The sequence below is a fragment of the Phyllopteryx taeniolatus genome, chromosome 17, assembly GCF_024500385.1.
Source record: "Phyllopteryx taeniolatus isolate TA_2022b chromosome 17, UOR_Ptae_1.2, whole genome shotgun sequence".
In the NCBI taxonomy this organism is placed as follows: domain Eukaryota; kingdom Metazoa; phylum Chordata; class Actinopteri; order Syngnathiformes; family Syngnathidae; genus Phyllopteryx; species Phyllopteryx taeniolatus.
Genome location: NC_084518.1, coordinates 2,445,172 through 2,468,278, shown reverse-complemented (window position 1 = coordinate 2,468,278; position 23,107 = coordinate 2,445,172). Strand labels below are relative to the sequence as shown.

At 42.5% G+C, this 23,107-nt stretch overlaps 3 protein-coding genes across 10 annotated transcripts in view; 1 reads left to right on the top strand and 2 right to left on the bottom strand.

Moving 5' to 3' along the window:
* abr (ABR activator of RhoGEF and GTPase) overlaps positions 1 to 9,763 on the top strand; it is a 94,488-nt gene extending 84,725 nt beyond the window's left edge. For all 6 annotated transcript variants that reach the window (XM_061752535.1, XM_061752537.1, XM_061752538.1 and 3 more), the window contains 7 exons: positions 4,005 to 4,064; positions 4,281 to 4,390; positions 4,755 to 4,894; positions 5,630 to 5,764; positions 5,844 to 5,949; positions 6,989 to 7,142; positions 8,488 to 9,763. In XM_061752535.1, the coding sequence (XP_061608519.1) occupies positions 4,005 to 4,064; positions 4,281 to 4,390; positions 4,755 to 4,894; positions 5,630 to 5,764; positions 5,844 to 5,949; positions 6,989 to 7,142; positions 8,488 to 8,577 (795 nt within the window). In that variant the 3' untranslated portion in view covers positions 8,578 to 9,763. The remainder of the gene's footprint in view (positions 1 to 4,004; positions 4,065 to 4,280; positions 4,391 to 4,754; positions 4,895 to 5,629; positions 5,765 to 5,843; positions 5,950 to 6,988; positions 7,143 to 8,487) is intronic.
* A 2,170-nt stretch (positions 9,764 to 11,933) lies between these two features.
* LOC133467617 (thialysine N-epsilon-acetyltransferase-like) lies at positions 11,934 to 15,603 on the bottom strand. Its single transcript, XM_061752670.1, has 5 exons — positions 15,585 to 15,603; positions 15,379 to 15,462; positions 14,015 to 14,116; positions 13,609 to 13,649; positions 11,934 to 13,129 (listed from the first exon to the last, which is right to left on the bottom strand). Exons 1-5 carry the CDS (start codon positions 15,601 to 15,603, stop codon positions 12,956 to 12,958), a joined length of 420 nt encoding a protein of 139 aa, XP_061608654.1. The 3' UTR covers positions 11,934 to 12,955.
* Positions 15,604 to 16,925: 1,322 nt separating this feature from the next.
* taf6 (TAF6 RNA polymerase II, TATA box binding protein (TBP)-associated factor) lies at positions 16,926 to 23,093 on the bottom strand. Of its 3 annotated transcripts, none has more exons than XM_061752561.1 (15): positions 22,875 to 23,093; positions 22,132 to 22,293; positions 21,951 to 22,037; positions 21,678 to 21,831; positions 21,547 to 21,603; positions 21,348 to 21,467; positions 21,114 to 21,235; positions 20,894 to 20,971; positions 20,697 to 20,798; positions 20,424 to 20,606; positions 19,495 to 19,569; positions 19,291 to 19,416; positions 19,040 to 19,213; positions 18,666 to 18,857; positions 16,926 to 17,418 (listed from the first exon to the last, which is right to left on the bottom strand). In XM_061752561.1, the coding sequence occupies exons 2-15, from the start codon at positions 22,285 to 22,287 to the stop codon at positions 17,131 to 17,133; spliced, it is 1,914 nt and encodes a 637-aa protein (XP_061608545.1). In that variant the 5' UTR covers positions 22,288 to 22,293; positions 22,875 to 23,093; the 3' UTR covers positions 16,926 to 17,130. The 3 variants fall into 3 exon arrangements, with proteins under 3 accessions (XP_061608545.1, XP_061608547.1, XP_061608546.1); XM_061752563.1 differs by having other exon boundaries at positions 16,926 to 17,415; XM_061752562.1 differs by having other exon boundaries at positions 22,132 to 22,289.
* Positions 23,094 to 23,107: the final 14 nt, after the last annotated feature.

The following is a 23,107-nucleotide window of genomic DNA, read 5'->3' as shown; positions in this document are numbered from 1 at the left end:
TCACAGTGTCACCCCCGCTGCGCACACGCCCTGCACAGAACTCCCATGTGAAGGTCCCGTTCATCCGCTCGCTCGTATTCAAAGAGGCTTTTGAAAAGCCGTTTTTATGAGTCCACTTGCTGTGCTTCACTTTCGTTCTGAGCTCTGTTACCTTTTGATCCTGTCAACCCCGCTACAATTCTCTCTTTCTGACCACCCCCATTCGGCACGACGCCGATTGCTGTTTGACTTTCTCTGTTCAAAACAGCGAGCGCGCCGTGCTGCTGCGGCGAATGATAATCCTACAAAAGGTCGTGCGTTGGAATTGGAGCAGCTCAATGGTATTTGTCACCCACATATTGAAAGCAGTGCGAGATGCATGAGTGGACATTTTATTTTACTTTTTCAATATGAGATATTCTTTCTTAGACATACTATTCCACCTCGCTTCTCGGTATGACGCAGTGCAGCGCTACATTTGACTTACTGTCAATTAACTGTTTATTACTGTTCATTATCTCAGCTCTTCTATTGCATCTCATTAGATTGTGCTGGTGTACCTAATGTTGTGACTAGTGTATGTAAAAGTACAAGTAACGCTCTCCAAAGTAAGTACTGTATTTTCACCGTAGAAGATTTTCTTGTAATAGGTGTTAGATACTCTATAGAACAGAAAAGCAATAAGGTTCTCAAGAATCGGAAGCAGCCAGGAATTGTCCTTAAGCATGAGCTAATAAAGACACACTGAGATTTGATATGAGCAAGAGGATGAGGATGGAAGGGCTGGCTTTGAACAGTAATTGGACGAAAACAAATTCCGATCCTGCTTGTACTACTCAATGTGGTACGCATCCATCGTGTTCTCTGCCTGTTGACCCGCTTGCTGGGTTTTTGCTTTCTTTGTGCCCTTTCGGCCAGCTTCGAGTTGAGAACAATAGAGCTGTCGTGACAGCTTACCCGTCCGTGGAAGACCACCGGATCCGAGCAGTTTTATCCGCAGTTATTCCACTTTCTGCCCCTGCTGCCTTTTCGTATTTAGATTAGTGCTGATGGGACACTGTGGAAATGTCATTCATTTTATCACTCCGTTCTGGGTTAGGGTCGGTTTGCTGTTTCCAGTTATTTATTTTGAAATAGTACAATAGTAATGATGGTAGATTTCGCACAACCAAAAGTGACCACCATTCTCATGCTGAGCTATTTTGTTCCTTCTAATATGTTGAGGCTTCCTAACTGTGTCACAAGCAGTTTTCAGTGTCTTGAGAGTCGTGCCGATGTCTAATTTAGGGCACAAAAAACAAAGCTCGATGTATATTTGTACCTTCTTGTCATCTAGTGGAAGAGCATTTCATTATTTTGCCTGTCACTGCACGTCGCTGGCACGGATAGATGAACAAAAGTTGCTTATTTGTACTAAATAATTTCCCCCACCAGTTAAGTGAAATTGGTTCGGTTGCTTCCACTTTGTGAAGAACCAGAGCGGGATGCGTCCCATCTGGAACAACGCTCCCATTGGTCCCGCGAGCCTCATAAACGAAGCTGTGCAGTTTGAGAAGACTACTCATAAACACTCTGAAGCTAATGACTATACGGTAAGCACAGCAATGTTATGAGTCAAACCAAATTAATCTAGCATATATGCGTTTTGAATATTGCCGTGAGCGCACTTATTAGTGTTGTTTTTTTTCAAACACCAAGCTGTTTTTGCACAATTTCTCAGATCTGCAGGATGGGATCGGCACACATTTTCATACCGTATGTAAGATGCTTACAATTACTGTTCATTTTAGCCAGATGAAGCTAAACAATAGTACTACAGTATATGGTACAGCAAAGTTGGTGTGTTGCCGTGGTTGTTATAATCACAGAGCATACGGGGTCTTTTGTGAGAAGGCAGCGATAGAACTACTTGAATGAGTTCTGACGTTTTTCCAATCCTACAAAATCGTCACCTTTGAAAAATTCTATTGATACAAATCCTGTGGTTGGAAATTCCAGCTTGTGTCTGTAAGATGCTCCCTAAGCTCACGCCTTGCCTGAATCCCAACTCACTGCTATCTGCTGCATTTGAAAGCAACACGCAGTAAACTTCTTTCCCATTTTTGTGGACTGCTGCTGAAGCACGTAGCAGCGTAATTGAATCCTCAAACCTTTCTTTTAGGAGCTTGCGTGCTCTCGCCGTACGTGCGTGGGTTTTCTTCGGATACCCTAGGTGAAGACCCTAAGTTGTCCATAGGCGTGAATACACTGTAGAGCCTACACGCGGCCCACATTGTGTGAGACATGCTAAATGAAATGCTCAGAGTGGTATTTAGCATTTTCTATGTCAGGAAAAAGCACGTGCCCCACCTCCAACTTGAACTTTTGTCGCAGGTTTTGTGTTCCTCTGTACAGGCAGCCCGAACCCTCACAGGCCCCACAAAGAGAACTTCAATGCTGGAATAATGGGATCCTTATCCGAAGCATAGTAGCTGCAGGGTATCTATTTATATGAAACACAAGATCATCGTAGGTTATCACGTGATCACAATCATCAGAATCCATTGAAAGATTTGTTTCATGGGGTGGCATTTTCCCATCCCCTTTGGGCTGGAATACAAACTTAAACAAATAGTCTTGTTATTAAATGTGATTTACCGGGAGTGAGAACACATTGTTCTCGTTCAAATGTGTTGCTTTATTTCTGTATTTCTGTATAAGGGGGAGGACGTATGTTTTATATATTTTAGTTTTTTCAATTGGCCTTCTTCGCGTGAGCGTGCGAGAGTCGTCCCCTCGTGTCGGTAGCTGTGTAAAGAATCGGGTGCAATGATGACCTGTCCCTCATCTCAAAGCCAGTCCCTGCTGGCAAAACGGACAAATGCCATTTTTACGAGCCAATGAAATGCGCTCCCTGAGAATTTCGAATGGCCGGAGCCTAATGCTGCCAATAAGTGTGTATTGTGTGCCAAAGTTGATGATTAGAGTTTGGGTTGTGAGGACATAACAAAAAAGCCATTAGGCGTGGTGGCCTCCAGTGTGTCCAGATCAGTGATTCCCAACCGGTGTGCCGTGAGCGTTCTTCGTTTGTGCCGTGGGAAATTACCAAATTGTACTTAATTGCTCAACAAATTCTTTATTTCCAAGAAATAATGTATCTTTATTCGTCTATTTCTGCCAGTGAGGCATCGTGACAGACAGAACAAATGAATGCTCTTCTATTAGATGACAGATGCATGTATCCACTTTTTGTGACATTTCTGTTTGTTGGTGTGCCGTTTTCAATTTTCCAATTGTAAAATATGTGCCTTGGCTCCACAAAGGTTGGAAATACTACTACACAACCAAATTGTCTGTCTTATTGACTCAAAATCTCAACATGTGTTCAAATAAAATGTTACAGTGAACGCCCGGATTTTCTCGGTTCTGTTATGTTAATGATTTGCTAAAAACAATCAAGTTTAGCAGCTTGAACATGAAATATCTTGTCTTTGTAGTGTATTCAATGAAATATAGGTTGAACATGATTTGCAAATCATTGCATTCTGGTTTTATTTATGTTTAACACAACGTCCCAACTTCATTGGAATCGGGGTTGTAGTTTCATGAATGCATTTTGATGACATTTTTGGTTCCTATAAATCTGGAGCAATAAAAAAAAAAAAAAAAAAGTGTACTGTGCCAAACTAAACTGAATTGTACTGCTTAGCGGAAACGTTGCTCAAGGTTGTCATGTAGGAAGCTGTTTAGACCTGAACTCTACCCAGAACAAAATATCATTTTCTAAAGCAGAACTATAACTCACAGATGATGAAAAGCTACCCTTTCTTGGAACTGTTCTCCGGAATGATTGTGGACCAAGATTTGGGATGAAGGCATTTGATAATGTATTTCTTCCCATTGAAAGTTGTTCCAGAAAGAAACGTTCAGATCACAGCTATCTGATAATGTTAAGAAGCAACATGTTCTGCGTGCTGATAATGAACCCTTATCCAGACAGCATGTTTCGTATCACTCAGTCTTTCTGTCTCTGTTTTGTCTTCCAGCTGGATCCTCAGACAGTTCAGTCCAAGAACTGGCACATGGACGTCATCGAGATGAACGGGGTAAGATATGAGACGTCAAACAAAATCTGAAAAGCCAAGCCGTCTCCTGGCATTTTTAAGTCTTCAACTATGTTTAGAAGTAGACTAAAAGCCTCAAATATGAAGTTAACTGACGGATTGCAAAACATTCAGAGGGTCAGAGGGGCCCAGGCGTGGCTGCCGCATACTTCTTCGAATTTACCGTTTGCTTTGCTTTGGGTTGATTTTTTTCTTTAGATCAAGGTGGAATTCTCCATGAAGTTTACAAGTCGGGACCTGAGCTTGAAGAGGACGCCATCCAAAAAACAGAGCGGTGTGTTTGGAGTCAAAATCAACGTGGTAACAAAGTGAGTATGTTTCTGTTTATTCAAACCAAAATGTGCTTTAACAATTGTCGTCGGCCCTTTTCCAACCGTTGCGGCTCACCTGCGCTCCTCCAAATGTTGTTGATAAACAAATGTGTCCACTGTCTTCAACTTAGATGCATTGTTACTTATAACCAAAGAAAACTCTGCAGTGTACATCACAGGGTCCAAAAACAGTTGGCTCTCTCCTGCCTGCCATACAGGTCCTACCGTATATCAAACTGTCCATGATAAACTTTCCTCAGGTGTGGATTCCTCGTGGAAGGAGGTGTTCCAAGAAAAACAGTATAAAATGGCGAGGACAGTTCTCAAGATGTGTACAATGGCGTGTTTGTGCCGTTTGCAGGCGCGAGCGCTCCAAGGTGCCTTACATCGTCCGCCAGTGCATCGAGGAAGTGGAGAAGAGGGGAATCGACGAGGTGGGAATTTACAGGATCTCCGGGGTGGCCACTGACATCCAGGCCCTCAAAACGGCATTTGACACCAGTAAGAACTTTTTCTCACTCTCCATTTTAGTACAGGAGGACAGTGCTGTACGACGGAGAAAATGAGTCAACTTCCCGAGACGAAAGAAGTAAAAGGGAACTGGATCTTTTTGTCTTGAAAGCAACACATTTCAGACTACAGAATGCTGCTCGACTTCTGATTTGCTCGGCATTCCAAACAGTTTTGAGATAATAATTGATAAACATAAATAATCTGCTCCAAACCGGGGCCATGCTAAAACCTTTATTGACTGCGTGGATGTCATTTTCAAAATGTAAAAACAATAAAACACTCGGTCTCAAGTTTGATGACCAAAGCGTAATGTGAACGCGATGCAACTTACTTTTTAACACTCTTGACTGTCACAGGAAATGAAAGACTTTTATTTGACCTTAAAGATTGCATAGAGTCAAATGTATTTGTGAGACTGAGGATGTACCGTTTGTTCTGTATTTCTGTACCTGTGCAACTTATTTTTATCAAAAGAGAAGCGTTTGTAAGGATTTGTTGGCCAGGCGGTGAAATTGAATTAGAGAGTTTTGTGATTTATATGAACTGGCAGTGCTGAAGCTGCGCATTATGTGGGCGCCTCGTCCTCACGTGATTTTTGAGCTTGCCTGCATGAGTCGCCACCTGGGCATTTTTGAGAGATGGTATCATCCCACTAGAGTATAAAGCAGCTCTGTTATTGAGAGTTTTGTCTTCGCTTTGTAACTGGGACTGGCTGACCCCTAGATACCAAAGACATCCTGGTGATGTTGAGTGACATGGACATCAACGCCATCGCGGGAACCCTCAAGCTGTACTTCAGGGAGCTGCCGGAACCTCTGCTCACCGACCGCCTGTACCCGGCCTTCATGGAGGGCATATGTGAGACGGGTTTTTACCTCAGTGCAGGACTTTTTTTGCTAAACACGATCGGATGTAATGCGTATTTCGTCTTCCGCAGCTCTGTCCGACCCTGCGGCCAAGGAGAACTGCATGATGCACCTCCTACGCTCACTGCCCGACCCCAACCTCATGACCTTCCTGACTCTGCTGGAGCACCTCAAACGGTAAATTCTTCCCACCGGCCTCCCAAAGATTGTGTGCTGCCTCCATGGCAAAATCACATTCTAAGGAGATAGAAGACGAGAGCTGAGCTAAAGATTCTGGCTGCAAATGATGATGATTTTAATCATCGATTAATCTGTCAATGTTTTATTTCGATTAGTCAGTTTTAAAAAGAATGTAAATTTCACAATCAGAATCATCTTTATTTGCCAAGTATGTCCAAAAACACAAGGAATTTGTCTCCGGTAGTTGGAGCCGCTCTAGTACGACCACAGACAGTCACTTGACAGAGAACACTTTGGAGACAGAAAGACATTGACCAAAAAAAAAAAAAAAACAGTCACTGAGCAATAAAGGGTTGCTAGGTAATGCCGGTACAATATATTTGATTTATTTCTTTATTTTTTTGACAATTGTGCAAAAAGATGCAGAGTCCTCGAGCACTTAGAGCAGTTCGAATGATTCATATCGCAACAGTCCGGTGCAATGAGCATTGTGCAAAGGGCGCGAGACTTCAAGGAGTGGAGGCAGTTTAAAGTGACGAGTAGTGCGATCATCTGGGACAAGGTTGATTGTGCAAATGTTGCAGATGCTACTCTGGCATGAGTGGCCAGTATTGTAAATTTCCATCCCTTTATTCCAAAACAGAACATTCTTTCAAATTGACATAAATTGATGCCATAACATGTCAGAAAATAAGCAAAAAGGTTGATCATTGTTTTCCAAAGTAAATGTGAGTGCGAATGCTTGTTTGTCTAAATGTGCCCTGCGATTGGCTGGTGGCCGTTCCAGGACGTAGCCCGCCTCCTCAGCTGCGAAAGGCTCCGGCTCACCCGCAACAGTAATGAGGACAAGCGCAATAGAAAGTGGATGGATGGGTTCCTCAAACTTGGCGAAGGTCTCTCGTGACCGCCATTTGAGTTGTTTTTCCAAATTCCGACTTTTCATGCAGCCAGATCGCATTAGATTGTCCAAGTGTACCTAATGTTTTGGCTGTTCGGTGTGCCTCGTGTTGAACGCTCGCCTCGTCTGACTCCACAGGGTGGCGGAGAAGGAGCCCCTCAACAAGATGTCCCTCCATAACCTGGCAACAGTATTTGGCCCCACTCTGCTCAGACCTTCAGAGTCCGAGAGCACCAAGGGGCAGAATATCACCTCCGTCTCTGACATCTGGTCGCATGACGTCATGGCGCAGGTAGCCCTACAGACAATAATACACATCATATTACAGTTTTTCTCTTTGCATATTAACAATAACAGCTGGGCTATAAAAAAAAAAAAAAAAAAAAAAGCGGGGATATGGCAGGTCATACATAACATGAAAACATATTAAAATAATATTCCAAAACGTCTTGGTAAAATAAATTATTATCAATTATGAAATACTTAATATTGTATAGCGATTCACTAATCCGCGCGTTCCCACTTATGCATAATTCGGGTTACATTGCCGCTGGGAGGAACAGAATCCTGTAAAAAAACTCGCGCTTCCACATACTCACTGTTAGAAAGGTTCTTGCCCTCTAAAAGAGCTTGGCCATTATACTAAGTTTCCATATTAATTTCCCTCCCGCACAATTTGAGTGCGTCTACGCTCCATTCGCCCATCTGCTTCAATTCATCAGTCACGAGGGATTTTTTTTTCTTCCTGTTCATTCTTGTCATTTAAAAACGGAGTAGATATCCTCAAAAGAGTAGAGCATGCACAGAGAAAGCCGCGTGCATTCATTCCAGTAAGGCCACTAAGGCAGTGCTTGTCTTGGCGATCGCTTGAAGGCTCTGTGTTTTCGTTCCAAGCTTGCTCAAACCGGGACATACTGTCAGTGAAGCGCGCTGCCATCCCAGGAATCACATAATGTAATAAACCAAGACGTAAAATGGATATTGCACATTCCGTTATTTCAAATTGTCCTGGTTCTTCTTGCAGTATAAAACCAACCGTAAATCAAATGAGATCATGACCAACATGAGAAACGATTTTGTGGAACTTGCAATCAATCAAATCGTGTTACGATTTTAGTGGCATCGTAGCCACAAAGTAATATGTACAATGATTAGAAGTTGCAGTAAAAGGACAATGTAGCAGAGAAAGCCAGTCGTAGAAAGGAGAGTTAATACCCCAATTTTCATGGTTACAGTGTGTTCCATAAAGGGGAGGGAAGGAGGACATCTTCCGAAAGCGCCTCAAAAGCGGGCTCCGTCGTGCAAAATAATGAGTTCAAGATACGAGCAGCCTTGTGGGATGGAACTTGTTTGGAAGTTGGGTGGTGGTTGTACTGCACAGCAGAGCGTTCACAGCTCTTCAGAAGAATACAATTCACCCAAAACAACACGTAGTAGCCTTCAGACGCCACGATCTAGCTGGAGGTTCCACTGTATTGCAGGAATACAGTGGAACCTCAGTTCACAAACTTAATTCGTTCTGAGAGACTGCTTGGGATCCAAAGCAATTCTTTCCATTAAAATCAATGAAAATCGAATTAATCTGTTCCAGCCCCAGAGCCAAGTGCGTGAACTTAGCCAATATTGTGTGTGTCCAGGTGCAGGTGCTGCTCTACTACCTGCAGCATCCTCCCATCTCCTTCGCTGAGCTCAAGCGGAACACGCTCTACTTCTCCACCGACGTTTAAGCCCGTCTCGACACCTGGAGAACCAGCGAGCGAGAGACTGTGTACGATCCCCGGTCCTCCGACTTCGCCTCTCCTGCAAGCGGCCATCTCCTCTTGACTGTGCAGCAACCCCCCAACACACACACACACACCCGCTGCATAGGAAGGCGGTGACGTTTTTTTTTTTTTTTTTTGGTCGTCTCCATATAAAGTCATGTTCGTAATATGAGGAGACCAACCAGATGAGAAAAGCATTCGGGGACCGCACTGGTTCAGTTTTCAGGAGGAGGGAGGGCTTTTCGGAGGCCACAGCCTGGCGCCGTGGCACAGGATCAAGCCGGGGACGCGCCGTCGAGCTTTGTCCCCTGCTTAAAGGCATTCCACAACAACTGCATTTATGTTTTATAATAATTCCGGTGTTTCCCTTTTCTGTCTTCCTGGCTTTGAGCATGAGGAGAAGGTGTTTGTCTGTGTTTATGTGCGGGACTGAAAGAGATTGAATGACAGGCTCTTTTTCTTAAACAGACATTCCCTCCCCACTGGTTCTTAGCCCTATTTATTTTAAATATCTATATATATCTGTGCCTGTACAGTTCTGTGCAACTAGAGAGATCATCTAAGGAGTCTGTTTTTTGAAGTCTATTCAGGTAGTGATGTTATTTTCTAGTCAAACGTTTCTCATTCACCATATTTGTGGTTAGTAAATTGTACAAAAATGATCACCACAGAAGTTGTCAATTTGTTAGCCACCGCTTTGTCGAGGAAAACAGACACTTGGGAGTCAACGGGCTGGGGGTGAAAACAAAATGAATGAAACATGTTGCTCCCCCCCCAATTGTGTTTGAGGTGCAAGCCTGTTCCGAGCATCTCACTGCGCCGCTATAATCGAGAGGACGATTTGTGTAGTTGCCCTCAATGCATGTAACTCAAAGAGCGGTTGTGTGCAAAGGCCTTTTTCTGCTCTGTACAAAGCCAACCTTTCTGCTATCAGGTCTGCAATATAACCAGAAAAAAAAAAAAATACTGCAAAAACTGAAAGTAACACTGTTTGGTATTTTTCATATAAGTAAAAAATAAAAAATGTTGTATTTTACTTTTGCAAAGAATTTAAGTATGCTGTACTGTAATTTTGAGGCTAAATATAAATGTGAACGTCCTCCCCTTTTTTTCTTTTTTTTTTTAGTGAAATAAAAGACAAACCAACTCACTTTGTGATGATGAGTTCCAGTTCTTTACAAACGAAACCATGGATCCACAAACAAATGCGCTTGCTAAAATTGTGCTGTTTTTTTTCTCTCACTGTTTGTGTAGGTTGCCATCGAGGCAATGGACTCTTCTTGTTTGTCAAATTCTTTGTGCTTTCCACTTGTTATCCGAACACGTTCACAAATGACTTATGCTAACGATATTGTACTTACCTGTGGTGTATTTGACTGCTTTCAAATATGACGAGAGGCTCTGCCTGACTATTAATGAGAGACTTTAGACTCATCAAAACCTGATAAACTGCTATGTACCTCAACTTTCCTTGTGTTTAAGTACTTGTCATGCTCACACACAAGGTGTTGAAACATGAAAAAGTCCTTTTGTAAAATGTATCTCTTTGCAGAGCACGCTACTGGAACAATCGCCTCATGTTTATGAGGTAAGAGAAAGCTATGGTAGTCTGTTATTCACTTTCATGGCTAAATATTTGACTCATTTGTTTTTGTGAGACTGGTCGAATCAAACATTGGACACTAATGTTGTAAAGGTGCTTTGAGTATTTTGAAAATAGTGCTTCATGATAGGTGAAGCCCATTAGTGTGTAACAATGTTTGCTCTCACAGTTGCTTTGGTACATTTCTCAGCTCACAATTGAAATTCTCCAAACTTTTCATCATAGTGTCAATATAAGGCATTAAAAAAAGCCGCTTGTCATATATTTGAATAAGTCACAAATGCTTTGGCGCAGCCATGAAAATGATGATGTACAACTCTTTGCTGTTTCCGACATTGTCAATTGCTTATGATCAGAACGCATTATGATGGGGTTCACCCTTCAAAAACATGCAGGCATTTGTTCACTCCATAAATCTTTACATTTAAAACGGTTGAACAAGTTGTCACAATATGTCAAGCTTATTTCTAAATATTTCCAGTTGGACTTTTTTTTTTTTACTCTGGTTAATCTTGGCTTTCTTTGACGAAATGTAACGTGTGTTGTGAAGTGGCTCATGACAAGAGAAGATATTTTTGGGTGATTGCGTTGAGAATTTGCGGCCAAAGAGTCAGGTGCAGGAAGACTGCACTGCACTGTATGTGCATGTACAGTTTTCCTTCTGTAGACTGTGCTATGATCACATTTTTTGTTTTTCCTTTCTGCACTCACATGATGTGTCAACAAATTACCGTCCAACTACAAACAGTGAAAGCGCAAATGTGAATCTCGTCCAGCATCTTGCAATCAATCTTGCGCGTACAATTTGGAATAATTGTCATCAAAACTTTAGCCGCAGTTTACATTCGAACATCCCTCCAGAGTGCACTTTTAGATTGATAACATGACTCGGCAATTTGACTGTTTTATCTGTATACAATGTCACAAGGAATTGTCATTCTGACATTTACTTCTGAGAGACGAACTAAGGCTTCTTCTGAGCAAGAAGCTGGCTTTCTCAGGTAATTTCCATGGTGTTCTGCTATTCGTCCAAATAGTTTGTAGAAATGAATACTGCTTTGCAAATGTCGAGGATGATTTGAGGAAAAACTAACTTTCCTTTCTTTGGCAAACTACTTGGATGGATAGATACCGAATTGATCCCATGAGGGAAATTAAATGTGAAATGTTCAAGTGGCTTTGTGTTTGTTTCCACAGAAGAATTGGAGCAAAAGTATGAGACGTTGTCCCTGATCCAGAACGGAGGCAATGGAGCAGTCTATGGTGGGATGAGAAAAACGGATGGCTTGATGGAAAGTGTTTTGTGTCTATTCTCACGTTTTAAAGTAACGCGACAAATAGACTAGCCTACACAGGTCATCGTTGCAGCGCCACTAACCAAATGTTTACGGTTTATGTCCGACAGGTGGCGATCAAACATCCCATTGTCAGTTCCATAAACGGGAACGCACAAGTTGGAGGAAGACATGGAATCATTTCTCTGCTAGACTGGTGCAGTCTGGACAAAAGATTGTACTGGTGATGGAGAGGCCAGTACCCTGCATGGACCGCGATGACTACGTATGTGAAAAGGGCCAAATTGAGGAAGCGCTGGCAAAGGTACTGATGCTCGGTGGAGCAGGATTGTGCACACACATTATATACGTACTTTTTGTCACAATGTGTTTTCATAACATTGATGACATACATTGGACAAAATATCGCAAGGACCAGCAAGTATATAACACTTTTTAATACACGAGGTTCAGTCAAAAATAAATGGACCCAATTTCATTTAAGCTACCAATAATTGTCTTCAAAAAGGTTCCAAAATGCGAATGGGGAAGCTGTGATAGGCTACAGCACGGTCAAAAGGCGAACAACAACTTTTTGACTGTGCTGTGGCCTATTGCAGCTTCACCATTCCCATTTTGCAGCCCGTTGAAAATGTTTAGTGATGGTTCACGGCGCTCTGCTTCTGACGGGCAGCCAACAATGACGCCATTTCCAAAATGGCCGACAGGAAAATAACAGGCTTAAACATTCATTCATTCATCGTCCGTTCCGCTTCTCCTCACGCGGGTGGCGGGCGTGCCGGAGCCCATCCCAGCCATCTTCGGGCGACGTTCACACCAAATCCTAACTGTCCTCTCTCGTCCGGACTGGACGCGTTAAACGCTCCCGTTCTCAACTTTAGTCCAACACATGTTGTTCTATTTCCCTTTTGGTATGCCTATTTTTCGTCTTTTTAGCGTTATTTTCTTTTTTTAGTTAGACCCCTTTGTGTGTTTCCCTCTAGATCCCTTGTAATGTCATTAAATATACCCCAAATTCCACTCTTTGTTGTGTGTTCTGAGTTGAAGTAAGCCTCTGTCATATAGATATTTTATCAAATGTAGCAACCTTCAGATTACGAGACTGATAAAAACGTGTCTCGTCACTTTCCCCAAATGTTATCCATAAAAAGTGACGCGGTGCCCCTTTACGAGACAAATTAGTTTGATTTTAATGAATAAAGCGTAAATCGGACTAACCCAGGCGTTCGTATCTTTTTCCAAATGAATTACATACATTTTCTTTTCAACCAATATACGCTACAACAGAGTGTGTAGTGGAGAAAACTTTTTTCCTTTGTGGCACGGCAGCTGGTAGAAAGAGCTGCATATAAACAGAAATCCAGCGACCGCACGCATGCCGGCACATGAACTCTATGCTGCATGTTCACATTGCCAATGACGTATAATCAAGACACTTCTATTCCTAGTGGGTTTCTTTTGCCAAACGCTCCAAGTCTGGACCATCAAACCGTATCATGTGCCAGCCTTCGTTAACGGTGAGATCCTGAGCTCCTCTTGCAGCGTAGAAGTCTCGCGACGGGGTGTTCCCGTCCAACACCCTCAACTGCAACCGTGCACACTGCTTCTCTTTGGCCACCTGCACAAACATGACGGGGCTTTACATTGACCATGCGTCGCCCTCAGTTAACTCTTCTCCTCAAAGCACAGGGGGCAACACAAAAATACATTTGGGTCACTCCCATTAAACCAGCCATTCATTTTCAAAAACTCCAAATCTGTTTATTTTGTTTCTAGTCAATACATTTTTACGTTAAGTGTTGTCAGGTTAGTTTGGGCTAGAAATGAGACAAAGCTGGACGAAGTGTCTCGGGAGAGCGACGTCTGGGCTTCCCTGCCTAAGCTGCTTCCCGCCGTGACCCGACCCCGATGGATTCTTGGGAAGATTTGGAGTTTTTGCAATACTTATTCTCATTCAGGCTCTCATCAATATCATGTCGTATTCATTTAGTATATAATGGCAGTCATTATTATAAAAGCACATGAATAGGAAAAAATCGATAGTCCATGTTTGTAGTACTTAAGTTATATTGTATTTTTCTGTATAGCAATTCTTACCTTACCAACGGTGCTCAGTAAACTTTTTCCAATGCCAAATCCTGTTAAAAAGACATCAATGAACTGATAAGGCAGAAAATAATTCAGTCCAAATCCCAAGCCTACTAAAAATAAAAAAAAGGCAAATTATTGTAGCGTTAGGGTACAAAGGCATGTCACTGTGGAAGGTAATGTCTTACACTGTACACTTTTACAACTTGGTAACAAACCTGTAGCTTTAATAATTATCCCTTTGGGAATAAATGATTGTAGATTTTACCCTGAGGGTTCAAATCCATTTACTACCGGCTTTCCATGAAGAACAAACACACATTTGATGTAAAATCAGGAGTAACACATACTGTATGTGAGAGCAACAGAAATAAGAATCAAGACGTGGTAAGGATTTGCCGAGAACGCTTTTTACCTCTGAATTCTGGCATCACATAAAAATCCTCCAAATACATGGACCGCCCCTTCCATGTGCTGTAGATGTCGAAGTAAAGGGCGTATCCAACAATTGTGAAACCTAAAGAGATGACCATCAATAACACGTTCAGTGCATATTAAAAAGTATTCAGAGCCTTTGCCGTGACGCTCATATATTGAACCCGATCGGGTGCAATTTCCATTTCTTCTGATCATCCTTCATTGGAGTCCAGCTGTGCTTGATTATACTGATGGGGCTCGATGAGGAAAGCCGCACCCCTGTCTAGAGAAGACCTGACAGCTCACACTGCGTGTCAGAGCAAATGAGACTCAGGAGGTCAAAGGAACTGCCTGAAGAGCTACGAGATAGATTGGTGGCAAGGCACACATCTGGCCAAGGTTACAAAAACATTTCTGCTGCACGTCAGGTTCCTAAGAGCACAGTGGCCTCCATAATCCTTAAACCATGACAAGGTTGAACAGTTAATTTACACTTTCTTTGAAATGCATTTGCCACTTTAAAAATGGTTTGAATTCATTCAAAACAACGTAAATGTGTTTTTATTCAACTGACGTATTGGAACAGTAACAATGTCCTTGTATGTGTTGGAAAATGAACATTTGAAGAAAACAGAGACCGCAGCATTTTGTGACCTCATCGTGCACGGTGGCGTCGTATGATAGCGGCCCCTCTACTTGAAATCGTGTCAAGAGGGGCGCTGCCCCTCGCTCATTGCAGGGGTGCTGTGGCCGTTATTAACACATCTATGAATGTGTCTGGTCATAGATGAATAAGTAAGGAAGCAATCTTGTCTTTGTGGATTTGTACTACGAGAGCGAAAGAAATCTTTGCAAAGAGAGGAAACGGTGCAAGTCGCCACGACTTGTTAGCCCTTACTGAAGCGCAAGCAAAAAAAAAAAAAAGAAAAAATTCCAAAACCAAAATCACCTTCGTTACACGGAAGTGACAGAGACCGAAAAGAAAAGAAGAGAAGAAATACACCCCTCTCATTCCCGCGACCTTCTCACACAATTAGCTTGGTCCGGCTGCGCTCAAACTGTACCGTATGTAGGCTAGGGAACAATAACACATGCATAGATCATATCACACTCATGAAAATAGGAAAAGACATTTTCCACATCGACTTCCTCTCTGTGAAATATTTGTTTCAATTGTGTTGTACTGCTTTGATGGTGGAAAATGTTTGAAAATGCTTTATCTTGGTGTCATACTTTGACATCCCATAACAAGGGTGTCTCGAGCTTTTCTATCCGTTTGATAAGGCTGCAATCGACATTGACATAAAACGAGTGGCGAAAATGAACGCTGCACAGAAAGAAGGCGAGACGGAATCATTTTACCTTCTTTCGATTGACTTCCTTCTGGCACCTGCGCAACGAGGCACTCAAACAAGGGATTCTGGTTGAAACCGTCACGCTGCAGGTCTAAAGTTCAACAAATATGTGAATAAAAATATATTCATAATAATTAATTAATTAGAATAAGAACCTCTTTTTTCTCTCGTGTGACTTGGCAAAGACCGGCAACAGCAAAAACACAAAGTTACAGACACAAAATGGAACCATCCGAGTCATACTGTATCTAGGAATCAAACAGTTGAGCTAAAACATCGGCATTCTATAGAAACTGCTTTCATTTCGAACAATTTCGATTTTAAAACATTTAAGAACATTGATTCTTTGAGCTTTAACAAGTTTGAATGGCAATGCTTAATTCTGCACACTGCCACATCCCCATTTACAAACTATAAGAGGGTGTGCACACTTGTGCCACCACGTTCTATCAGTTATTTGTTTTTAACTTCCCCTGTCTGTTTTTTTTTTTTTTTCAATTCAGTTGTACATCTTATAGGTTATCTATGTGTTGAAAACAGTTTTGAAATGATTCATCTTGTTCTGATTTTTGTGGAACACAAAAACCTGATGTTTGTTAATAGTCACCTCCTTTGTTAATAGTTGTATTATTGACTGTGTTGATTGTGTGAATGGAAATAAATACATAAGGGGAATATATACAAGTTTTGTTTTTTTTCCAGTGTATGAATAATTTTGGCGATGGGTGCCCTTTTATTTGTGGCTTGAGGACCTGCCCCCAAAAATGTCTGTGCACTTGCCTGGTCCAGGGTGTAACCCGCCTCTTACCTCTTAGGCGTCTGCAGTGAGGAGTGGCTTCAGAACAACTCCGTGACTGTTCTTGAATGGGCCAGCCAGAGCTCTGACTTAAACCCAATTGAGCACCTCTGGAGAGACCTGAAAATGGCTGCCCACCAACGTTCACCATCCAACCTGACAGAACTGGAGAGGATCTGCAAGGAGGAATGGCAGAGGATCCCCAAATCCAGGTGTGAAAAACTTGTTGCATTATTCCCAAAAGACTCATGGCTGTATTAGCTCAAAAGGGTGCGTCTACTAAATACTCAGCAAAGGGTCTGAATACTTATGGCTGTGTGATATTTGAGTGTTTTTTTAATAAATCTGCAAAAATGTCAACAATTCCGTTTTTTTTCTGTCAATATGGGGGTGCTGTGTGTACATTAATGAGGCAAAAATGAACTTAAACGATTTTAGCAAATGGCTGCAATAGAACAGTGAAACATGTAAGGGAGTCTGAATACTTCCCGTACCCACTGTATGTCGTAATCCTAAATTCTTGAGTTCAAACTCAAGCCGGTTTAACAAGAATCAGGTCAAGTCCAAGTGAATAAGGCAAACACAGGAGACTATTAAAACCAGGAGAACACAAAGGGTACAAGTATTGTGGTCAGCTTACATGGACTATACAGGCGGAATTATTGAATTCTAAAGATGAACTTTCCTTCAGTTTGCTAACTATTGACTTTCATGGACCACAAGATTTACAATTAAGACATTCACACATCAACAAGGAATACAAATACAAAGTGATTTTATTTTTGGGTAAAAAAGAGAGCATGAAATCAGTTACAATCGAAGATGAAACAATGTGACAGATTGCCTCTTCATTGGGCATTCATATATTTACAATTTACGATCGAACGACAGCCTCTACGCCGTTCCAGAGTTTTCGGTTCAGCCCCAATAAATTGTCCATGTATGCGTGTTTTAAAGCTCTTGTCAGTGTGGCGACTGTGTGCTCACACAGGGAGACTCCGATCGGTCCGTCTTCACCGTTGGTTCTAGTGTGGTTGAGATGGGGGTTGGGATTACAGAGCTTTTATTCTCCATGGAAGAGGCGGACGAGGGTAGTGATACCACTATGTACTTCTGCATGGGTCGTGAACCAGGAAGTGCAGGGCCGCCGCCTGGCTCCAGTTTCACCAAGGGCTGCAAGGTTGAAGAAGCGCTGGGTACGGTGCTTGTAACCGTTGAGGCGGACTGGGAAGAGTTGATGGTGATTACCTGCTGGGGGAATAATACAGGTAAGAATGCATGCTTGTGAACAGTAATTCCACACCCATTCGTGGTTCACTATTTACCAATTCACATATTACCAGTTTTTTTGCTGAAAAACATCGATTCGTGGTTTTCGTGCTCTCTTTCTGAAAATCCCTAGCGACTGCCCCACACTGAGCACCGTGACTGAACCGGCGCGCCTTGCAGTTTGGCAACCGTTTTCATGAATGGCTGATCGGTCGCCCACTGGTTTTGCCGCGATTCAAAATGTGAATCTCCGACGCACCCCGTCGCAAATGACAGCCAATCAAAATGCAGATAAGTTTTAAACAGGCGAGACACCGAACATCCACCGCGCCACTGCCGAGCCATATAAATACAGTTTACAAAGCATCAAATATTGTGTTTTACAACAATACTTCACTATATTTACAATTTGTAATGGGCCTGTGAATGAAAAGGTGAAGCTTGTGACCAAAATGTACTTGCACGGTATGCACCACGCTGGGTAGTTTAAATGAATGAGCGCGCGAGATGCTTTTCAAATATCCACACACACTTTTATTGTGTGACACACACGTCCACTCTCTTGAGCAACCCGTTTCTTCATTTATGTTTTAATAAATGTGATCAGGTACAATAAAGATACTGTATGTACAGCAACCAACGTCTGTACAGGCTCGGTGTTCAGGACATCCATACAGCCAATCGCTCAATGTGCGGGGGGGGGGCCGAGTTGGCAAGTCTCGTTTTAACGCGATGGTCCGCTCCAATCGGGTTGGACAGCATCGCACAGCGTGCGGCAGGCCTAAGATGCCTCCAAGGCCGTGTGTAAATAGGAAAGTACAAAAGTAACGACGGAATATGTTTAAGTACCTCCACTGAGAGACAAGCTCTGTATGTCAGGGAGGAGCGAGGTCTCGCTTGGATTGTTAGTGGAAGTTACGGAGAATCTTCCAGTACATTTTTTCCCAAAATCAGATCATCTGGAAGCCATTTATTTTTAGGGGCAATGCTGTCAGAGGATTTTGAAATGATACTAAACAGTTTTGGGGATCATCATTTGTGGTACATATACAGATTATACGACTAATGTAGGCAATTCTAAACATTTTGTTGGGGTCGACAATTACTTCGCATTTGTTTCGCTATCTGTGGCAAGGTTTAAAACCTTGCTGAAAGAGAATTTGGATTGTTCTTGAGACCATTGGAATCTGTGTAGAGACAGTGGCGATTGCTGCAAAACTCAAACGTACCTGCTGTGTTGAGGCGGCTCCTGCACTGGTTCCCATGACGATATATTTAGTGGCAGGTGGCGATGGCTGCGATGGGGTCCCTGGTCTCGGCGACATCAGGGTGAGGGAGCTTGGAACCTTAATGATGCTGGGAGTGCGAGGCCCTGTCGATCCACTGAGTCCACTTTGTGAGACAGAGAGGGTCGGCCGTGGCTGCAAGACAAACATTCCCAGTTTTAGAGTCACTGGTTTCCAGTTATCATAAATAGGATCCATAAGGAGTGGGTTTTTTTTTTGTTAGCAACTCGAGACAAAAAAAACTCATCCGAGTGACGGCTCGTATCGCAAAACATTTGTAAGTCCCGGTACCACTGTATCATCAAGCGTCAGTGTACCTGTGTGATCGTTAATGTGGTTCTGTTGACTTGCTGGGCTTGCATTGCGGCTTGGGTCCGAGCCTTTATTACATGGGAGCACAGCATGGGTGCGAGGTAACCGTAATCCATCCGATATTGTTCCACGTTGTCAGGTGGGGGTCGAATCTTGGCGATGACACTGGCACAGTGTTTCTTTGGAAAGGAAACATTTTTCAGATTTTATAGAAAGATATGCAGTAATCCACATATAACTCAACATCAATTATTACCAGTAGGAGGCTTTGAACATGGTCCGCTCCAATTTTATCAATGTTGGAGATCACTGGTCCTTCCATCACTGCTTTGATGCGAGCGCCCTCTACAGCAAGCCGAGGAAGGATCAACGTCTTTATCACCTGCGGGGACAAAGTTGAAGGTCGGCGCTGATGAAACAAGAGAGTCTTGAAGTTCAAGGAACCGAACCGGGAACTCACGTCAGGTCCCAGTTCAGCAAGTCCGGCGATGCAGCCGTACCGCGTTGTCCACTGGGTTTTGTCATCCAACCAACTCTGAAAAGACAAATCAAGTGAAAAGAAAGTGTTGGAAAAACATATACTGTATATTGCATTCTATGTTAATTATAATCTCCTATCATTTTCTGTTTCTGTGCGAGGATCACAAAAGTCGGCCTCGTTCCTGGTCCTGCCCTGATATTGTCTTAGCAAGTTGGACCGCGCTGTCAACATACTGGAGCATACACGTGCGCTCTCACAAGTAGCTCGTCTAACACAGAGGCAACCAATCAGAGGGAAGTGGGCGGTCTTAGCCAAATATGGACAAAGCAGATACAACACTGGGTCAAACAGAAGTAGCTGTCAGAGGGGTCTTTTCTGGACACTCGTATGAAATTGAAATGAAATTGACACACTTATACAAAGTCCATGTTAGCGAGTCATTCTACGGAGGTCTAAATAGCCATAATATGGTACCTTTAAATATGGTTCCAATGTATATCACAGTGAATAATTTCATACTTCCCAACTCTGCACTCCTTGTACAAATACTGTATCACCGCAGTACAATTAAGTCTACAGTGGACCCCCTATTCGCGCGGGATAGGGAGCCAGCCCAACGAATAGATACTCCTTATAACTGCCATGAAAAAAGAAAGAAAAATGCAAATTTGCGAGGGATCGGGTACAAAAACAAAGAAACACACAAATAGCAGGCGGATTTGGTAAAAAAAAAATAATAATAATAATAATAATGCAAATAAGCGGCTATTAGCACTTACGCCACTTTTTGGGGAAATACAATCAATCAAATACACAGGAATACTTTGGACTTTGTATTCAATGCAACTTTTAGACTGCACTACAACCATCTCGTGGTTTAAAATCGTGGTCGTGAAAACAAAAGTCACCTTAGTAAATGTCTTGGTGATGCGAGACTGGATGTTGTTGGTAGTGGTGCTGAAGGTTTTACAACTTTGCGCCATGAGGCGAGCAGCAAAGTCCCGCAAAGCCCAGTGGTTGTCCACATCCGGTCTCAAACACAGCTGCTTGCTGACGATGCACGTAACCACAGCCGGGATGAGCTCGTGCAGCTACAGGGAAAATAACAGAAGAAAGGTGGACGTGATCAAAAGTCACTATTATATGTCCCGATCAATCGGAACACTGATCCTTTTACGCACATATTTTTCCAGGTATAAAGTGGGGTTGTCCATCAGTGCTTTGACCATCCGCATGAGGTAAATCAGGAGAGCCAAGTTGTTTTGCACCACATTAACACGAACCTGTCACAAGATCAAAAAGACAAAAGATTATTTGCTAATAGTATACATGTGTATTGAGAGTATATACATTGAATGTTTAAGCAGGAGACGCTCACTCCTTCTGAAATAAAGGTGCTGAATCTTGGTAGCATCTGATACAGTCCCGGGTCTGTGGCAATACTTTGCAAAGCTTCCTGAAGTACAAAAAGAGAGCAAATAAAAGGCCAAGCAACAGTAAAAGATGTCTTTGTCTTTCATCAAATCGATCAACAGTTTCCATCAACTTATGCATATGAAAGTTCAGGTCGAGTTCAAGATGAGTAGTAATGTACACACAGCTCTCTTGGCTTCACAGGATCCGACGCATGCTTCAGTAATTTCCTTGTAGTACAGCTGCTGTTCCACAGAAAGCTCATGTGTACTGCGAGGTTTCAACCTGATGGGACCCTTCTCTTTACCTGAAACAGACAGAGTGAATGTCGACAGACAATTAGAAGGACACAATAGCTACTTAAGCAAGAGGAATTAACTTCAGGTTACATTTGAATAGAATAAAAACGAGATAGTGACCTTTACTATCAGCAGCTGTCATCCCCTGATTTTTGCCTTGAATGGTACCGACCTCCTCCTGACCAGGTTTGACAACTTTGAGGGGTTCAGTGGATTCCGCCTTTTGCTGTTCTTTGGGGGCTACAAAGCAGTGCATTGCAATTAAGTTGTTGACTTTTCCCATTTATTCTTCTTATGTTGTGTTTCAAAACAGCTTTACCTGGTGGTGGATTTTCCGGAATAGACGGTTGAATCCCCTCGATACTTAACCAGTGGGCTGAAAGATGTACAGCAACATGTGAAAACTGAGAAACACCCAATAAAGGAATGTTGTACAAATACTATGTATACCTTTAAGAGACACATCCAACGGAACTCTGGGAAGTGGTGTGTTTATAATATCACTAAGGTCCACTTCTTTCTCCTCGTAGAAATGAAGCTCTCTTCCACCACCACTTGCGAAGCGAAAAGGGATAAACTCTTGCGACTGGAATCCATACAGGGGCTGCAAAGAGCAAAAGCTACTTAAAATGCATCATTGACATAAAAACCACTGTAGGTGGCGATGATACACTTCCTCCAAATAAATCAACGTAGTGCTTTTACATAAAAAAAATCACTTACCTCCACATTTTTAAGTTTGAGGGCATTATCAATATCACTGGTGGTTAGTTTACGTCTCTTCCCGTGATGCATAAATTTAAGAGCATCCTTAAAAAAACAAAAAAAAAAACAGCAGTAGCACATAACAGACATTAAGACTGTGACAGCCACACGGAATTTTCCTCAAATCGTTGTGGTGTACCTGCGTAATTTCTTTAATTCTATAGCTGACTTCTTCACTTAGGGCTGTGCAGCTGTCCTCCTGTAACTGGCCTACTCCCACAGACTCTGCCATCGCCTTCATGGACTCTGTAGGGAGGACTACCGAGCACTGCTTCTGCCGCCTTTCCTCCGCCATCACTAACTAAACACACAGGTTTGTCAATACAATACCTTGCATTTGCAACAACATGATTAAGGTCACATCCATGATGCAAAGTACACGGAGACCGTGACAGAAGGTTGAATGAAGTATCACAAAAGTATGCAAACATCACTGCAATGTCTCAATACGAGTTAAGGAAGTGAAATGGATTCGAGTGAATAGTCAGTGAGGGGAAAGCCCAAAATATAATAAATCATTCTGGCAAAGATGACTGCTTTTTGTGATTTAATGGTTTCGTTCGCAGAAAAGTTGACATGAAGTTCATAGGTTTAACGCAATAACATGGACTAAGCCTCAACCATGAAAAGGGAAACTCATACTGTACATCAACTTGTGTGAAGTCAAAAGAAGGCGGGCAAATCGCTCTCACAGACATCCCGAACTAACGCACACAATGCTGCAGAACTCAAACAGCACAAGTCAACACCCCTCCTCCCGAAAATAAAGCGCCTTCCTCTATGTCTTGTGTTTATTATGTAACTGTAGCGAGCTGAGTATGCGGTTGTGTGTTAGCCTGAAGGCTAATTCACTTAGCTTTAGTGGACGTTTTTCCAATTTACCTGCGTAAAGCGTCCTCCTTTTAGGGGGTAAGCGGTAACTTACACGAATATGAGCACTCACTGTTGAGATATGCAACGAGACATATTTCGCAAAGCTAACCGTTCGCTGAAATAATCCATTCCATAAACACAACTAGCCAGACGGCGGACAGCAACAGGAAGCTCCATTCGTGATGGAGCACTTGGGTTCCGTTCCGTCGCCATTTTGAGGCAACTTCCGGTTATCTTATTGC